General features: G+C 47.6%; 1 protein-coding gene across 1 annotated transcript in view; it reads left to right on the forward strand.

The window, feature by feature from the left end:
* Positions 1-17,912, forward strand: part of LOC107115679 — an 87,143-nt gene that overhangs the window by 2,142 nt on the left and 67,089 nt on the right. The window contains exons 2-5 of the mRNA XM_015417435.1: positions 886-1,006; positions 3,654-3,758; positions 6,174-6,462; positions 6,637-7,642. Of these exons, the coding sequence (XP_015272921.1) occupies positions 886-1,006; positions 3,654-3,758; positions 6,174-6,462; positions 6,637-7,642 (1,521 nt within the window). The remainder of the gene's footprint in view (positions 1-885; positions 1,007-3,653; positions 3,759-6,173; positions 6,463-6,636; positions 7,643-17,912) is intronic.

A 17,912-nucleotide genomic window follows, 5' to 3' on the forward strand; every position in this document is an offset into this window, starting at 1 on the left:
AGGCAGTGTTCCCTCTCAGCTGAGTGAGTGTGAACTAGCTCACTGTTTTTTAGCCTCCAGCTCACACCTTTTTGCCTTAGCTCAGGAAGGACGCTCCAGAGCAAGCTAATTGATGTCGTAGCCAAATCGCTCAGGCACACCTTTAATGCCAGGAGCTCACCAAGTGGAATCTTTGCTCACAGGACTCCGCAGCTTAGGAGGAGCACTGCTGGAGACCCACTGAAATCTGAGGAGATCTCCAGCCACCACCTGGAGACTATATAAACATTATTTGAGATATTTTATAACTGTCTGTAGCACGGTATTTGCTGATTTTTGGTATTTCCTACTTACCGTGGGTCTTCTTTTGGTTTTGTGAAGAGCGGGTGAGGGAGCTTCATGCCGTCCATTCAAGCTGTGACCTTCGACCTTAGCCTAAGGCCTCCGTGCCCGATATGTGTCCCTCCAGACACTTCACTGGGGCTGATGAAAACCCACAACCCTGATTCTTGCCGCTGTGGTTGAAGCAGCTCAGTTGATCGATGCAGCGATGAGGATCAGCAGAGGCAAGATCCGTCTCCTTGGTCTTTAGAAGAAGGAGAGATTGGATTTATACCCTGCCTTTCACTACCTGAAGGAGTCTCAGAGCAGCTCACAATCTCCTTTCCCTTCCCCACCCCGCAACAGACACCCTGCGAGGGAGGTGGGGCTGATAGAGCTCTCTTGAGGACTGCCCTTGAGAGAACAGCTCTGAGAGAACTTATGACTGACCCAAGGTCCCACCAGCAGCTAAATGTGCAGGAGTGGGGAATCAAACCTGGTTTTTCCAGATTAGAGTCCATGCTCCTAACCACTACACCAGACTGGCTTTAGCCTTCCTCCTCTTACCTGTATCCCTTTATGCAGTTCCAAATGTGGGGACCATCTGTGAAGATGGAAGTGAAGTTCCCTGAGAAGAAAGGATCTCCTTGGGAGGAGGATCAGAAGGCGCAGGCCCAGGAGCGTTCTCAAGATGCCCTCTCACGTGGTAAGGGTGCCTTGGGCCCAGATTCGGGCATTTTGTGAAGTTTTTGGATAGAAGGTTCAGGACAGGAGATAAAAGAAATATTTCTGCACATCGACACAGAGTGGACTGCTGAGACTCAGTGCCATGGGACGTATTGGTGGCCACTCACTTGAAAGGGGGATTATACAGATTCATGGCGGGAAATTCCTTTCTCATAGGAACACAGGAGGATATGAGAGAAGCCATGTTGGATCAGGCCAATGGCTCCTCCGATCCAAGACTCTGTGTCACACAGTGGCCCAAACCCAGGTGCCATCAAGAGGTCCACCAGGGGGGCCAGAGCTCCTAAACCCCTCCCGTTTTGCCCCACAAGCACCAAGAATACAGGGAATCACTACCCTACACATAGAGGGTAGTAAAGTAAATCTTTGTGGCTAATACCCACTCATGCACCTCTGCTCCAGATGTTTATCAAATACTCTTGAAGCTGTCTAGGCTTGTAGGTACCACTACTTCCTGTATTCCACGTGTTAACGTAAATATTCCTATCTCACGTCCTGACCTGGATAGCCCAGGTAAGTCAGATCTCAGAAGCTAAGGGAAGGTCAACTCTAGCAAGTACTTGAACAGGAGACCTCCTTGAGATACCAGAGTTGGTAGGCTGGGGCAGGCTTTATTCGGCCACCTCTCTAAATACCTTCCAGGCCCCCAGTAGGGGTCAGTCACCAGAGGTCGCCATGACTTCCTGGTGCACACACACACACAACTTATTAAAAATACCAAATAATAATAATAATAATTCCTATCGCACATACCTTCTGTTAGATGGATTCAGGGCACCTCGAAAACGAAAAGTTGACAGGGCACCCCTGGGGGCTTTGGAGGTGGGGCCAGGGGTGGATGTGATGTCACAGTGAGGTCTCATCCTGCTGACAATCTAGACGTGACATCAGAGCATCAGCAGGCACTCTGGAAACCGCTTGCTATTACCCTCGAGTTCTCAGGTGTTCTAATGTCACCTCTGGGGTTTTAGACAGGTGTGATTGTGATGTATCGTTCGACCTCATTTCTCCCCGCCCCCCGGAAGGCTGAACTCAAAGGAGCATGGGAGGGCCCAGCCAGCAGGAGAATGATGCACCTGGGCCTTTGGTCTGATCGAGCAGGGATGCTGTCACCGTTCTGAGCTTTGGAGTCCACACACAATAAATTTCACGTCGCAGTTTGCACACACACACACACACACACACACACACACACCGGTGAGGCTTATAGGAACCTGGTGCTTCCCTTCCACCTCTCCCTCAAGTTGACTCAGAATTGTTACACGTTTTGTTGAGTGTAGACAGGGCAAGGTTTCATAGCTGTGGGAACCAGGGTGCATGAAGCAGGATACAAGCAACGAAAATACGAAGTCTTGGCTCAGACCCTTTCTTCCAACGTTCTCTCCCTCCCAGGCAGTGAAGAGATGGTGTTGAGTCGTCATCTTTGTGGAGGAGTGGAAACGGCTGCTGCCCCTGCAGTCCAGGTAGGGGAGATGAGCAGGGGACCGCCTGAGTTCCCCCTCCTTTCTCAGGGGGGCCTTTGCTCCTGCCGTGGCTTCTCTGGTGTCCGAGCAAGAGAGCCTCTGAATGCCACGCCCTTGACCCCCAGCCAAGCTGTCTGTCCTCTACCCCACCAGAATGCCCGTTTCCTGAATGCAGTCTTGCCTGGCCCGATCTCTGATGAGGAAGTCTGCTTTTTCTTTTAGGTTTCAGCTTCCTTTGAGGAGGTGGCCGTGTATTTTACCATGGCAGAATGGGCCCTGCTGGATCCGGGCCAAAGAGCGCTCTACTGGGAAGTCATGCTGGAGAACTATGGGATTGTGGCCTCTTTGGGTAAGCATCTTTCTTAGGTGCCAAAGGTGTGAAGTGCTGCCATTGTGATTATGTGTGAATCAAAATATCGCAGACAGTATGTCATTGTGGAGCCTGGCCCTGTACTTAACACACATCTCTCCTTATATATAATTGAATAGTGGGGTGGCATTTTCTGAACATTCCACATGTCCATAAATCAGTTGGCTCCATGATGTGTCACTCAGAAACTGTCCCTATCCACTGGCTGTGTTCCCCGAGTCTCAACCACAGAAGCGGCACCCGCGAAAACTTTCTTCAGAAGACGGTTGCTTCGCTCCAGTGAACACAGCTAATGCCTTCGCTCTTCTTGCCAGACATTGATTGTTTCCTTCAGGGGACAAAACCCACCGTCTTTAGCCTCCAAGCCAAGTTTACTGAGGCAACACTTTCCAGAATGGAAATAAAAATTGCCAAGTAAACAGCTGTCCGTGTAGCAGAGGGGGGGGGGCAGCCCAAGTTATCACAAAAAAGCCAGTGGATACACACACAAGCGGAGATAGAGGATGGGACCAGACACACAGAAATCAGGAAGCCAAAAACCTGAGGCATGCTGCAAAGCAGAAATATCTTTCTAGAGCTCTTTGTATTGTTTTTACAATGAGCTTTACTGCTAGTAAGAACATAAAAACATAAGAGAAGCCAATGTTGGATCCAGAAGCAACTTCGGCCAATGCTGTGGCCAGCGTGAGAGGCAGGGTGGGTGTCACGGCCTGAGGTGGAGACAGACAAAGGCCTTGGGTCACTCTTCCTCCTCATTTCTGTCTCTCCCAAAGAAGGCACGGATGTGCGAGACACTGCAGTGGAGACAGACGAAGGGCTGGAGAGTTTCTCAAGAGGATCTCAACAGATTATTTCCTTCCTGAGTGAACTGGCTACGAGTGAGTATCCTTCATCATTATGTCAAGGGAATGGGCAAAGAATGGCCATGGTGTATTTCTGCTTCACTTCTGACAAACTCTTAGTTGGGTTATGGCTCTTTTTGTAGCAGGAACTCCTTTGCATATTAGGCCACACACCCCTAATGTAGCCAATCCTCCAAGAGCTTACACAGCTCTTCTTACAGGAGGTACTGTAAGCTCTTGGAGGATTGGCTACATTAGGGGTGTGTCGCTTAATATGCAAATGAGTACCTGCTACAAAAAGAGCCCTAGAATGATAAAGCCCTCTGGGTAAGGAGGGAAGCCTTTTGGGGCCTGAATCTTGGTAATTCTTCCTGGGGCTGAGCTCAGTTGTGGCTCTTTTGGAAGAAGAAGAGGAAATTGGATTTATACCCCGCCCTTCACTACCCCAAGGAGTCCCAGAGCGGCTGACAAACGCCTTTCCCTTCCCCTCCCCACAACAGACACCCTGTGAGGTGGGTGGGGCTGAGAGAGTCTCTCAAGAACCGTCATTGAGAGCACAGCTCTGAAAGAACTTGTGACTGACCCAAGGTCATACCAGCAGTGGCATGTGCAGGAGTGGGGAATCAAACCTGGTTCTCCCAGATTAGAGTCTGTGCTCCTAACCACTACACCAAACTGGTCCCTTTAGGGCTGCACTGTCCTTAAATACCAGATATCCCAGGGAAAGATGAGGTATTTGCTTAAGAACAGCTTTGCTGAACAAGTCAGACGCCCATCAGCCTTTTCCTACCGTGGCCAGTTGAATATCTCCAGGCCCCCCCTCCCTCTCTCCCCCAACAGCTGGTATTCCTATGGGACTCCCCTTAGAACTGTGGTGGTTTGCTTGGTGAGGTCCTGACTTCTCTCCTACCCCAGCAGACACGTGTTATTGGAGTCTGAAGACCAGCTCCTCTTCTCACTCATCACACCTGGATGGATACTCCGTACAGTCCCAGGACTAGAAATTAACAATCATTTTTTCTATTTCATCATCAAAAGATCTGCATGACAAGGCAAATGGGAAGGGCAGAGAAACAGATGTTTGCCAGCTTTTCCCTTAAAGAACATTTTGGGAGTTTTGTGGAGGTGGGGGGGAGAATCACCATATAGAAAAAGCTCTACTGGAAAGGCTGGCCAGTGAAAAGTTCTGACCAGCTGCTCAGAAGTTAAAATGCACACTCATTAATCAGGAGTCAAGACAGTGTGTGACTGCAATAAAGAAGGCCAATGCTATGCTGGGGATTATTAGGAAGGGTATTGAAAACAGATCAGCCAATATCATAATGCCCCTATATAAATCAATGGTGCGACCTCATTTGGAATACTGTGTGCAATTCTGGTCACCACACCTTAAAAAGGATATTATAGCTTTGGGAAAAGTGCAGAAAAGGGCAACTCGAATGATAAAGGGGTTGGAACACTTTCCCTATGAGGAAAGGTTAAGGCGCTTAGGGCTCTTTAGCTTGGAGAAACGACGACTGAGGGGTGACATGATTGAGGTTTATAAGATTATGCATGGGAAAGAGCAGGTAGAGAAAGAGGTACTTTTCTCCCTTTCTCACAATACAAGAACTCGTGGGCACTCCATGAAATTGCTGAGCGGTCGGGTTAGAATGGATAAGAGGAAGTACTTCTTCACCCAAAGAGTAATTAACACTTGGAATTCACTGCCACAGGAAGTGGTGGCGGCTACAAGCATGGACGGCTTCAAAAGGGAATTAGATAAGCATATGGAGCAGAGGTCCATCAGTGGCTATTAGTCACAAGGTATAGATAGGGACTCTGGGGCAAGTGATGCTCTGTCATCTTGGTGCTTGGGGGGGTCAACAGTGGGAGGGCTTCTAATGTCCTGGCCCCACTGGTGGACCTCCTGATGGCACTGGTATTTCTGGCCACTGTGTGATACAGAGTGTTGGACTGGATGGGCCTTTGGCCTGATCCAACATTAGCATCTCTTATGTTCTTATGAGTTCCTGATGGGTGGCTTGGCTCCTTATGTGAGTCGTGATTGGATCTCTCTCTTTATTCCAGCAGGAGATATCGAAGAGTCAGTTGCGGAATTTCAGTGGTTCTCTTTGGAAAAAGCAAAGAATGAACAGGCTGAACGAAACTTTGGGACTAGAGATGGACCACAGGAGCAGGAAGGAGGCTGTATGGTGAAGAGGCGGGTTAAGTCTATTCCTCGCCAAGAAGGGGGCTTCCATGAAATCCCAGTCCGCAACCATCTCCGATGGACTCATTCAGGAGTGAAGCCATTTATCTGTTCCAAGAGCAAAATGACATTCTCCAATGGAAGAAAGGGTAATGTATGTTTTCCAAACCACATTATAATGAAGGCATGTAAATGCCATTACTGTGGAAAGGACTTCAGATACAGACCACAGCTTCTTGCACACCAAAAAATACACGCAGCACAGAAGCTTTTTGAATGTTCAGAGTGCGGAAAGAAATTCAGTATGAATTCCAGTCTACAAAAGCACCGAAGAAGCCACTCAGGGGAGAAACCTTTTGAATGCTCAGAGTGTGGAAAGAGATTCAGTAGGAGTGGCATTCTTCAAGAGCATCAAAGAACCCACACAGGGGAGAAACCTTTTCAATGCTCAGAGTGTGGGAAAAGATTCAGTCAGAGTGGCAATCTTCAAAAGCACCAAAGAACCCACACAGGGGAGAAACCTTTTGAATGCTCCGAGTGTGGAAAGAGGTTCAGTCAGAGTGACAGTCTTCAAAAGCATCACAGCACCCACACAGGAGAGAAACCTTTTGAATGCTCGGTCTGTGGAAAGAGATTTGGTCGGGGTGACAGTCTTCAACGTCATCAGCATCAAAGAATCCACAGACAGGAGAAACCTTTTCAATGCTCAGAGTGTGGAAAGAGATTCAGTAAGAGTGGTGATCTTCAAAAGCATCAAAGAACCCACACAGGGGAGAAACCTTTTAAATGCTCAGAATGTGGAAAGAGATTCATTCAGAGTGGCAGTCTTCAAGAGCATCAAAGAACCCACACAGGGGAGAAACCTTTTGAATGCGCAGTTTGTGGAAAAAGATTCAGTCAGAGTAGCAATCTTCAAAAGCATCAAAGAATCCACACAGGGGAGAAACCTTTTGAATGCGCAGTTTGTGGAAAAAGATTCAGTCAGAGTGCCAGTCTTCAGGAGCATCAAAGAACCTACACAGGGGAGAAACCTTTTGAATGCGCAGTTTGTGGAAAAAGATTCAGTCAGAGTGGCAATCTTCATCAGCATCAGAGGACCCACAGAGGGGAAAAACCTTTTGACTGCTCAGACTGTGGGAAGAGATGCAGTCAGAGTGGAACTCTTCAATATCATCAAAGGACCCACACAGGGGAGAAACCTTTTGAATGCTCAGAGTGTGGAAAGAGATTCAGTCGGAGTTCCAGTCTTCAACTGCACCAAAGAACCCACACAGGGGAGAAACCTTTTGAATGCTCAGACTGTGGAAAGAGATTCAGTCAGAACTCAAGTCTTCAAAAGCATCAAAGAACCCACACAGGGGAGAAACCTTTTGAATGCTCAGACTGTGGAAAGAGATTCCGTCGGAGTTCCAGTCTTCAACTGCACCAAAGAACCCACACAGGAGAGAAACCTTTTGAATGCTCAGTGTGTGGAAAGAGATTCAGTAGCAGTTACAATCTTCACGGGCATCAAAGAACCCACACAGGGGAGAAACCTTTTGAATGCTCAGAGTGTGGAAAGAGATTCCATCTGTATGGCAGTCTTGAATATCATCAAAAAACCCATACAGGAGAGAAACCTTTTGAATGCCCAGTGTGTGGAAAGAGATTCATTCGGAATACCACTCTTCAACAGCACCAAAGTACCCACACAGGGGAGAAAACATTTGAATGCTCAGAGTGTGGAAAGAAATTCAGTCAGAGAGGCAATCTTCAAAAGCATCAAAGAACCCACACAGGGGAGAAACCTCTTGAATGCTCAGAGTCAGGGCCCAGCAGAGTGAAAGAAGGCCACATGCCCCTGTTTGCTTCCAAGCAGACCCAGCTCCATTCTCACCACTCTAATAAGGCAAAAGGACTTCCGAAAGGAAATAGAAAGGTGGAGAGGTAGCATCGGAAAGACCAAGGAAATTTCCCAGGGCTTCCACAGGTCAAAGCTCATTTGGTCAGGCAGAAATGAGAACGAAGATCCATCAGACCTTATGGCCCTTTTTGGCAACCCCCTTCCCGTGTTCAGAGAGAGAATGGCCTTTCTGAGAAAGTGAGCTTTAACTCACTGAGAACTTAAACCCTGGAAAATTTGCATGGTCTTGAATGACCTCCTGGACTTGAATTCTGCTCTGCTTCTACAGAGTAACACGGTAACCCACCAGAGAGGCAGAAAGCGTGCCTCGCCTTTCCGGCCTTCAGACTCCAACAGATAAACCTGAATAGCTCCTTTAACAGAGGAAAAGCCTCAATCAAACCAACGTTAATTTGGATGAAGATACAAAAATATTTTGAAAGATGGCCCTAACTAAAATGATCATGGCTGGGAAGAATCCCTGCAGTAAAAATGAATGGTTTGCCATAAAAGATTTTCATTTGATACCAATTAATATACAAAGACTCCGATGAACTGACAGAAATAAATGAATACATTTATATGGAATGGCAAACAACTAAGAATTAGATTTAATGTAGTACCAAATGAGAAAAAAGAGGAGGGTTAGCACTACCTAACATTAAACTATACTTAGAAACATCTTATTTGGTTAGGATTGGATCAATTAAGTTTAACTCTAAAACATCTTTAGACATCTTCAGTTTTATAATGACTATTATGGGTTTTTGGAGTTCCGTGATATATGTTTCATTGTAAACATTTTTCCTATAGATTGTATCTCTACAAGTGATACTGTGAGGTATGCTTTGGTAGACATTATCTATCGGCTGATTCTGTATATGAGTATGTGTGTATAAAATGGTGTGTGTTCTTTTGAGAGAGACTTCTTCTGTGTTGGTTCATTGGTTACAACTGTGGAATCGAGGACTAATTCTGAGAGTTCATGGAGTCATCTAGTAAGAACACTATATCCACTTTGAAAACACATGAGAGACACATCCTGATTTAGGAGGTGAAAGGAGGATCCTTTTGGAGAAGTTTGGAGCGTACTAACGGATTATCTTCCTTTGGATATCAGAATAATTATGGGGGACTTTGTGTTTGAATCTTTTCGAGATGGACTCATTCCTGTGTTGGATTGTTTGTATGAAGTATTAGAGCAGGGGTGCCAAACCTAAGGCCCGTGGGCCAGAAGCGGCCCTCCCATGGCTTTAATCAGCCCCACAACTCTTTTCTTACCCCCTTCTGTCCTCACCCTTTGAAGCTTGAGGCTTCTGAAGTTCCCAGCTCCCTCCATCCTAAGTCACAAAGAAAATATGGAATGAATATTTCGTTTAAGGTCTCTGAACCTAGATAGTCTGCTCTGGGACTGTTTCCCGCAATAGAAACAGACGTGCTCTGGGACTGGAATGACAGTCCCTAGCAATAGAATCTGTATTCCAGGACTGGAATGACAGGGTGCAGTGTGGAATGACAGCCCCTGGGAGTAGCAGCAGCAGCATTCTGGGAATGGAATTCCACTCTGGGGGCCCTCATTCCAATCCCAGAATGTTTCTGCTACTCCAAGGGACTGTCATTTCACTCTGGTGGCTGTCATTGCAGTCTCAGAGTAGTCTCTCTGGGCCCAGAGACCTTAATGGGAAATCCATTCCACAGAGATATGAGTGGAAAATATATTCCACATTTTCTTTGCAGCTTTGTGCTGCAATGTATTTCAGTGGCTGAAGCTGTTGCTTGCTGGAGTTGTTTCCTTGCAAATACACAGTTGATGTTTTGAGCCAGCTTGTCTCTGCCGAATGTACCTGAGAACAGGTGCCTTAGTGAGTATTCTAACCTGGGAACCCACAGCCAAAGGGGGACATTACACTGGAGAGCCACTGCTATGCTGAGTATACCTTGGGGGAAGGGGAGAAGCTTGCAGTGCCCAGCCATTTTATGTTTCTAGGCTTAGAGCATTTTATATTTTAGCTTATATATATATTTAGTTTCTGCTGTGATCCCTGTGCTTTTTCTTAATGTTTTATTATTTAAAATTGCATTGCCAAATCCCACTATTCCCCCACCTTTCCATTTTAGACAGGTGTCTTTTAAGGGAGGGGAGGTTTGGGAGCTGTCAGTTATGAAAGACTATTAAATTTATTACAAGAGTTTTAAGCATACACCAGTCTGATTTAGTGGTTAAGTGCGTGGATTCTAATCTGGGAGAACCGGGTTTGATTCCCCACTCCCACTTGCACCTGCTGGATGACCTTGAGCAAGCCTTAGTTCTGTCAGAGCTGTCCTTGAAAAAGAACAGTTCCTGTCAGAGCTCTCTCAGCCCCACCCACCTCACAGGGTGTCTGTTGTGGGGAGGGAAAGGAGTTTGTAAGCCGCTCTGAGACTCCTTTGGGTAGTGAAAGGTGGGGTATAATCTCCTCCTCCTCCTCTTCTTCTTCAAGTAAAAAAAATAATATCTTTCATTGTGTTTGTATCTTTTATAAAGTTTATATCTCTGCTACCTGGCATTACATTCTATGACACGCATGGCCTGGCCCCACAAAGTCTCCTTGTAACAAATGAGTTCGACATCCCTGTATTAGAGTGTTGTGTATTCGTTCATATTGGTATTGTAATAAGGAGACCTGGACCTAGTATATACTGTATTCAGTACAATATTTAAACATAGTCTTTGAAAAAATTTTACTTTTACTAGTAGTTATTTTGTACATGGATTGTCATTTCTCTGTACCGTTGTGTGGCCATGATCCCAGTCTTTAATTGCCGGGGCTTTTTTTTTGGGGGGGGGGGGGGGTGAATAGCAGGTGTCTTTTAAGAGGGGAGGGGGGAGGGATTTGGGGCTTCTTGTTTGATCTTAGTTAAACATCCTCAATGAAAACCATCATTCAAAGCCCCCTTGAACCAAGAAGAAATGTAGGATATTAGTATTTAATAAATAAACACCGAGAGCCTTTGGAAACCCACACATTCTAACACCCTTCTTCAGCTTCTCTGTGAATTGGCTGGTCCGTGGACTGTGCTTTGATTAAAACAGCTATCGGTGGCTGTTGGATCCAGTGTCTTGGAGTCACCTATCAGTGTCAGGTATAGGTGCCTCTTTTCAGTGGCAGACAGCCTGGCTGTGCTGGGATTGTTCATGCACCATTTGCCATCTCAGAAGCCAAAACGATCCTTGATGACTGGAGATTGTGCATGGACTTCAGTTTCCAAAGAGAGGGTCAATTCTGGAGGGAGGCAGAGAACTTCCCTCCAAATGAGTGCCTGAGAGAGAGACGGCTTTCATTTTCCTCTTCATGCTTGTTCTCTCTTTCCTGCTATTTTTAAATATAATCTTAAAAGACCTCATTACGTCCATTTCTCTTTATGCTTCTGTTTGGAGAATTAATTCTGGCTAGAACTCTCCCTTTTTAGGGGGTGGGAAAAAGATTGGCTAGCTAACTGGACAGCTACCAGTGCATGGCCGCCTTAAGTCATGAGCACTCAGATATTCCCCTCCAATGGAGCATGTTTGTGACACCTGAGGATCATAACATAAGAACATCAGAGATGCCAATGTTGGATCAGGCCAACGGCCCATCTAGTCCAACACTTTGTCACACAGTGGCCAAAAATACCAGGTGCCATCAGGAGGTCCAGCAGTGGGGCCAGGACACTAGAAGCCCCCCCACTGTTGCCCCCGCCAGCACCAAGAATACAGAGCATCACTTGCCCCAGACCGAGAGTTCCTATCTATACCTTGTGGCTAAGAGCCACAGATGGACCTCTGCGGATGGACCTCTTGAGGCCTTCTGTGCTTGTAGCCACCACCACCTCCTGTGGCAGTGAATTCCAAGTGTTAATCACTCTTTGGGAGAAGTGCTTCCTTTTATCTGTTCTAACCCGACTGCTCAGCAATTTCATTGAGTGCCCACGAGTTCTTGTATTGTGAGAAAGGGAGAAAAGTACCTCTTTCTCGACCTGCTCTATCCCATGCATAATCTTATAAACCTCAATCATGCTAACTATTAGGACGGCGGCGATACCAGAGAATACCCAGGTCGAGGCCTCGGTGACTTCTAGCCAGAATACCAAGGACTGTTCCAGTCAGAATGGACTCTCTTTCTTAAACCTCCGGGTGAGAAAGTCAAGTTCTAAGATTACCCCACACAGAGGGAAGCCTGCAAGAATTTAGTGATTCCGGGACTCGGCCTCTACCCAGCACAAGTGGTTGGGTTGTTGTTGTTTGCTATTTTGAGCATGATTCCTGCTTAGCAAGTACTATTCATTGAACGGCTGAATAAATGCAGAGGCGGTGTTTAATCTGTTGTGTCAGGGGTATTTGCTGAACACCACTTACATCCTCAAAGGGAACCCAGAAGCTAAAGAGCCTCAACAAAGGACCAGGGCTCGGTGAGACCCCCGAGGGCTCCCAGGTGGCTATATGAGTTCAGCGCCTGAGAACGACAGAGGGATTGTCCTTGGTCCAAACAAGACCCCATGAGGAATAAGTATTCAGCGGGGCGCTGTCAGGCTCCTTAGTCAGGTCACAACACACAGGGCGTCATAAGAAGATAGCTGTTTATTAGTGGATACAGTACTAAAGAACACGTGTACAGTTTGTGTCAGGAATGGCCAGTAATACCAGGGCCTCTGACTTATAGTGAAATCAAACATTCCCCCTGTATGGATGAGCCAATGGATATATTTTGTGCGCGCTGCAAAGCCAGTGGGCATAGCAGAAAAGGCGTTGACTTTCCCAGCCGTGTAAACTGAAGCTGGAATAACTACAAGGTCAAGCAGAAGATAGTGGCACTGTTGCTGAGCAGGAAAGAGCTGAGAACGAGAAGGAGGGCACCCCTCCACATTCCAGATCTATGGCAGGGCTACCTGACAGGCGCCTTTGGTCCTGCCGTCATTAGTGACTTGGGAAAGCTGGGCTAGAGTTTGTGTGCTTGTGTGTGTTGCGGTGTTTGTGCACAGCTCCCTTGGAGGTGGGGTGGCCGTGGGGAAAACACCGGAGGGAGAGCTCCCTTGGTTTCCCTGTCCTGCACTTTCTCATGTCTTTAGGGGCTAAAAGGCAGTCCATCTACCGCTGTGGCTGGCTTTCTGGCGTGTGAGTGTCAGACATGCGTGGCGTCGTCTCAGCCCAGCCTACCTCCCGAGATTGTTGTGAGGGTAACATGTTGTGAGGGTAAACATGTTGTGAGGCCAATGACCCATCCAGTCCAACACTGTGTGTCACACAGAGGCCAAAACCCAGGGGCCCTCAGGAGGTCCACCAGCGGGGCCAGAACGCCAGAAGCCCTTCCACTCTTGCTCCCCAAACACCAAGAGAGCATCACTGCCCCAGACATAAGAACATAAGAGAAGCCATGTTGGATCAGGCCAATGGCCCATCCAGTCCAACACTCTGTGTCACACTGAGCCCAAAACCTAGGTGCCCTCAGGAGGTCCACCAGTGGGGCCAGAGCTACAGAAGCCCTCCCCCTGTGACCCCCCCCCCCCAGCACCAAGAATACAGAGCATCACTTACCGAGATAGTGTTCCATCCGTACCCTGTGGCTCAGAGTCACTGATGCTCCTCTGCTCTATATGTTTCTCCAATCTCCTCTTGAAGCTGTCAATGCTTGTAGCTGCCACCACTTCATGCAGCAGTGAATTCCACGTGTTCATGACACTTTGGGTGAAGAAAGAGTTCCTTTTCTCTGTTCTAAGCCGCCTGCTCCTTATTTTCACGGAGTGCCCATGAGTTCTTGTATTGTGAGAAAGGAAGAAAACCCCTTCTTTTGCTAGCATCCCTATCCCATGCATACTTTTGTAAACCTCTATCATGTCAGATGCTGCCAAGAAGCCCATCAGCAGAGCACGATGACAACTGGCCCTCCTCAGCTTCTTCATCTCCCCTCCCCCCCCGAACAACAGGCATGGAGCGATTCATTGCAAGCCACCTCCATCACACCTTGGGTGAAACGCCCACCAGGAACTGAACAGACACATGAAGCTGCCTTCTGCAGAGTTTGACCCTCCTCAGAATGGCAGCTGCGTGTCCCCTAACCTAGGTTTCAGATATCCCTGGGAAAATGAAGTACCCTCCCTCCCCGTAGTCGCACACCTGGCTCTCCAGCTACAGGTTGCCTTTCCAAGGGGTGGTGGTGGTGGTGGTTCCAGAACTTCCCAAGTTAAATGCAGTGACCCCTATGGGTGGAAAGGGGGCATAGCAACGTTTTAAACAAAAATTATGCTAAGCGGGGAAGAAGCCAGCATGCACAGGAAAGTGTGTATACCCAGAATTAAACGTGGCTGGTCTGAAAGGTGCCACTGGACTCAAATGCTGTCCTGTTGCTCCAGAACAACAGGGGTGCCCACCTGAATGCTCCGCAGTGAGAACACGCAGGAAAATGGACACACGACCAGAGAGACATGGGTGGCCTTTGCACGCAGCAGGGCAACGTAACGTTCTCCGAGCGAACACGGGATGCACCTCCAGGCCTGGGAAGGATCCTGCCCAGCCTCAAAGGCTTTGCTAGGGGAGGCCTCAGCACCCAACCCACCCTAAAAACACCCCCAACGAGCCCCCTTAGGATGGAGATCCCAAAGTCTACCTCCACTTCTGGCTTCCATGGAGGCAACCTGGGCAAGGAATGAGCCCCACCCTCTTTTGCACATGGGGTGCTCACAAGCAGCTACCCCCCCCCAGCAGAAGGGCAGCTGCCCGCCAGCCAGAGAGGCAGCACCCTCCCAGCCATCTCTTGCCCCAAACCCTGCAATTAGCTGCCAAGAGAAATATTTGGCCGATCGGGAAAATCAGGGCGCTCCAGTTATGGTTGCTGGGCAGGGTTTGCCCAGGGAAGAAGAAGAAGAGATTGGCTTTATACCCCACCCTTAACTACCCAAAGGTGTCTCAGCGCGGCTTACAAACTCCTTTCCCTTCCCCTTCCCACCACAGACACCCTGTGAGGTCAGTGGGGCTGAGAGAGCTCTTTCCAGAACTGTCCTTGAGAGAACAGTTCTGACAGAACTATGGCTTGTCCAAGGTCATCCAGCCAGGTGCAAGTGGAGGAGTGGGGAATCAAACCCGGTTCTCCCAGATTAGAGTCCGTGCACTTAACCACTCCTGGAGGTTTGGGGGGTGGAGCCTGGGGGAGGGGCAGGACCTCCGTAGGATACATTGCCCTCCAGCCCACTCTGCAAAGCAGCCGTTTTCTCCAGGGGAACTGATCTCTGTTCGCTGGAGATTGGTTGTGATTCTGGGAGGTCTCCTGGCCTTGCCTGGAGGTTGGCATCCCTGATCCAGGTGGAGATTAGTAGGAGAAGGCAGCTGCTGACCCAACAGGAGAAGTCGGAGCCCTGCTCTCTCCACCTCCATCCCCGGGCATGTGCAGTTCCAGGTATCTCTCAGGGTTTCCAATGGACTTGGAGAAAAAGGCCCTTTCTCTGTCCCTTTCAGGAGAGACCAGCAGTGTTGACATGGGTGGGCGAAGGTTTTTCATGGCACAGAAGCCTCTGTTGCTGGCTGCAGTGTCTGCCAGGGTGGGGGAAGAAATCCTTGGCTTTGTTGAAACTGCTTTTTGCTTCCGGAGTGGTGTGGAGAGCCTCCGGTCGGGACCACGATGGCTGCATAAAACACTCAGGACAATATTGAGAGGAGCGTAGTAGTTTAAAATGTGGAATTTGCTGCCAGAGGATGTAGTGATGGCCACAGGCGCAGACAGCTTTCAAAGGGGATCTGATAAAAAACATGGAGGATAAACTCATCAATGGCTACTAGCTCTGGTGACTGGGGGGAACCTCCACATGCAGAGGCACTAATCCTCTGAATCCCAGAGCCAGGAGGCAACCTCAGGAGAAGGCCTCAGCCTCTTTGCACTGTTGTTGGCCCTCCGCAGGAACTGGTTGGCTAATGTGTGAGAGCAAATGCAGGGACAAAAGCTAAAATGAAATATGAACTAATTGTACATTTAAAAATGCATGTATTTATTACAAAGGCATTAGAAGCATATCAGAGCTCAACACAAGCCTCATAATATGGTAAAAAGTGACATATGTCCAGGAGAAAACAATAATGACCTAATGTGTTTCGACCCAACTGGGCCTTCTTCAGAGGGGGTCGCGGAGGGGGTCGCTAGATGACCCTGGAGGTCCCTTCCAACTCTATGATTCTAAGGTACAAATAGGCTCCTTTTACACTTAAAAGACAATACACACAAGTAGATATAGGACCAAAACAGGAATGCTGTTAAGGAAGAAAATAATATTTCAATAATAATTTAAAATGCTTCCAGATGGTCAGCCGGGTTGTTCTGAAGCAGTAGAAGGAATTGAGAGTCCAGTGGCATCTTTAAGACCCACCTTAACTTGCTCTTTAGTGTCACTTTGCATATCTTGAACATCATCAAGTTACATGTTAATTTTCTGTTCATTCTCTGGCTCTTGAGTCTGAACCCAGAGAGCCAGTTTGGTGTCGTGGTTAAGTGTGCGGACTCTAATCTGGGAGAACCGGGTTTGATTCCCCACTCCTCCACTTGCACCTGCTGATGTGACCTTGGGTCAGTCACAAGCTCTGGCACAGCTGTCCTTGAAAAAGAGCAGTTTGTGTCAGAGTTCTCTCAGCCCCACCCACCTCACAGGGTGTCTGTTGTGGGGAGGGGAAGGGAAAGGAGTTTGTAAGCCGCTCTGAGACTCCTTTGGGTAGTGAAGGGCGGGGTATAAATCCAATCTCTTCTTCTTCTTCTAATGTCTTTGATAAAGCGTGCGTGCACACGAAAACTCATACCTTGAATAAACCTTTGTCGGTCTTAAAGGTGCCACTGGAGTCTAAATTTAAAATGCTGGGTCTAATAATGATATCTATTATTTAAAAAGCCAAATTTATTGCACTTACTTCAAAAAAAGAAATCAAAAGACACGGGAAAAACATTTCATGTGAGGCCTCCCTAGAATCCAGCCTTGTGACAAGCCAAGTTGCACACGACCAGTTGAATGATCTTGCTGTTGTGTGTCTAGAAATAAACAAGAGGGGAAAAGTGTTCTGATATTAACTTGTGCCACAATGTAAAAAGAAACCCACCTTAACAGAGCAAAATTCAATATAAAGAAAATGCCTTCCAATTTTGGCCACCTCTTGTAAGTATGCCGACCCCCTGTCCATCAGGAGGGGACATTTCAACCATCCGTGGACTCCACAAGGGTGCCCCAGGAGTCCATGCACCAGGCAACTTGACGCATGTGAACATAAAGATGGAAGCCAGGCCGGGCAGGCCTGTATGATGCCTAGGATATGACCCTGGGAAAAGCCCATGAGATCTTCCCTTGACAGCTGCAACCTCCCCCCCCCCCTCTGCATACTCTGGACAATGGACCTGCCTTGCCTCAGAGTACCTTCTTTCCATCTCAAACCCTAATCTCATCCATCTGATCTCATCTTCCCTTCTCACATTTCCTTCATAACAGGAAGCCCTGGCTTCTACTACTACTTTCCTGCACCCCAAACCCAGGTGGCTCATCAAGCAGTATTGTTTTCATTTTGATTAGGTTAAATTAGCAATCCATTAGTCTTGCAACCCCAGAAAACTGATCAGGATGTAGGGTACAATTTTTGACACCCCAATAATTGAAATGATAGAGGCAGACCACCAGAGTCAGGGTTTTTTTTAAACAAGCTTTACCTGCAGGAAAGCAAGTGGAACCTTTCTCTCAAATCAAAGGTTCCCCGAACACAGGGTTACACAGCATTTTAAACACAAGCATTTCCTCCCCCCCCACCACCACAAAAGCCCTGCCTTCACCTTTGATTGAGTGAAGTGCACAATTCCGGTACAACTTTTACATATCTCTTTCACATGTCCCCTCCCTCTCGTACATGGATTGTATGTTCATGCAAACGAGGCATTATCTATGCAGAGGTGCGTCCTTTAATATTCATTAACTTAATTATGCCTGCGCTATGCCTAAGGGTTGCTTGACCTTTCTGTTACTAGGCAGAAGCTGGTGGTTTTTCTCTGAAATGTACCTACCGACTGTTTCTGTGAAAATACTGCAGGTGTTCTAGTAAGATGTTGACCGCAAGCTCGCTTTCTACAACGTTCATGTCTGGTTCAGC

This window comes from Gekko japonicus, unplaced genomic scaffold (genome assembly GCF_001447785.1).
Source record: "Gekko japonicus isolate JY-2015 unplaced genomic scaffold, Gekko_japonicus_V1.1 scaffold2712, whole genome shotgun sequence".
Lineage (NCBI taxonomy): Eukaryota > Metazoa > Chordata > Lepidosauria > Squamata > Gekkonidae > Gekko > Gekko japonicus.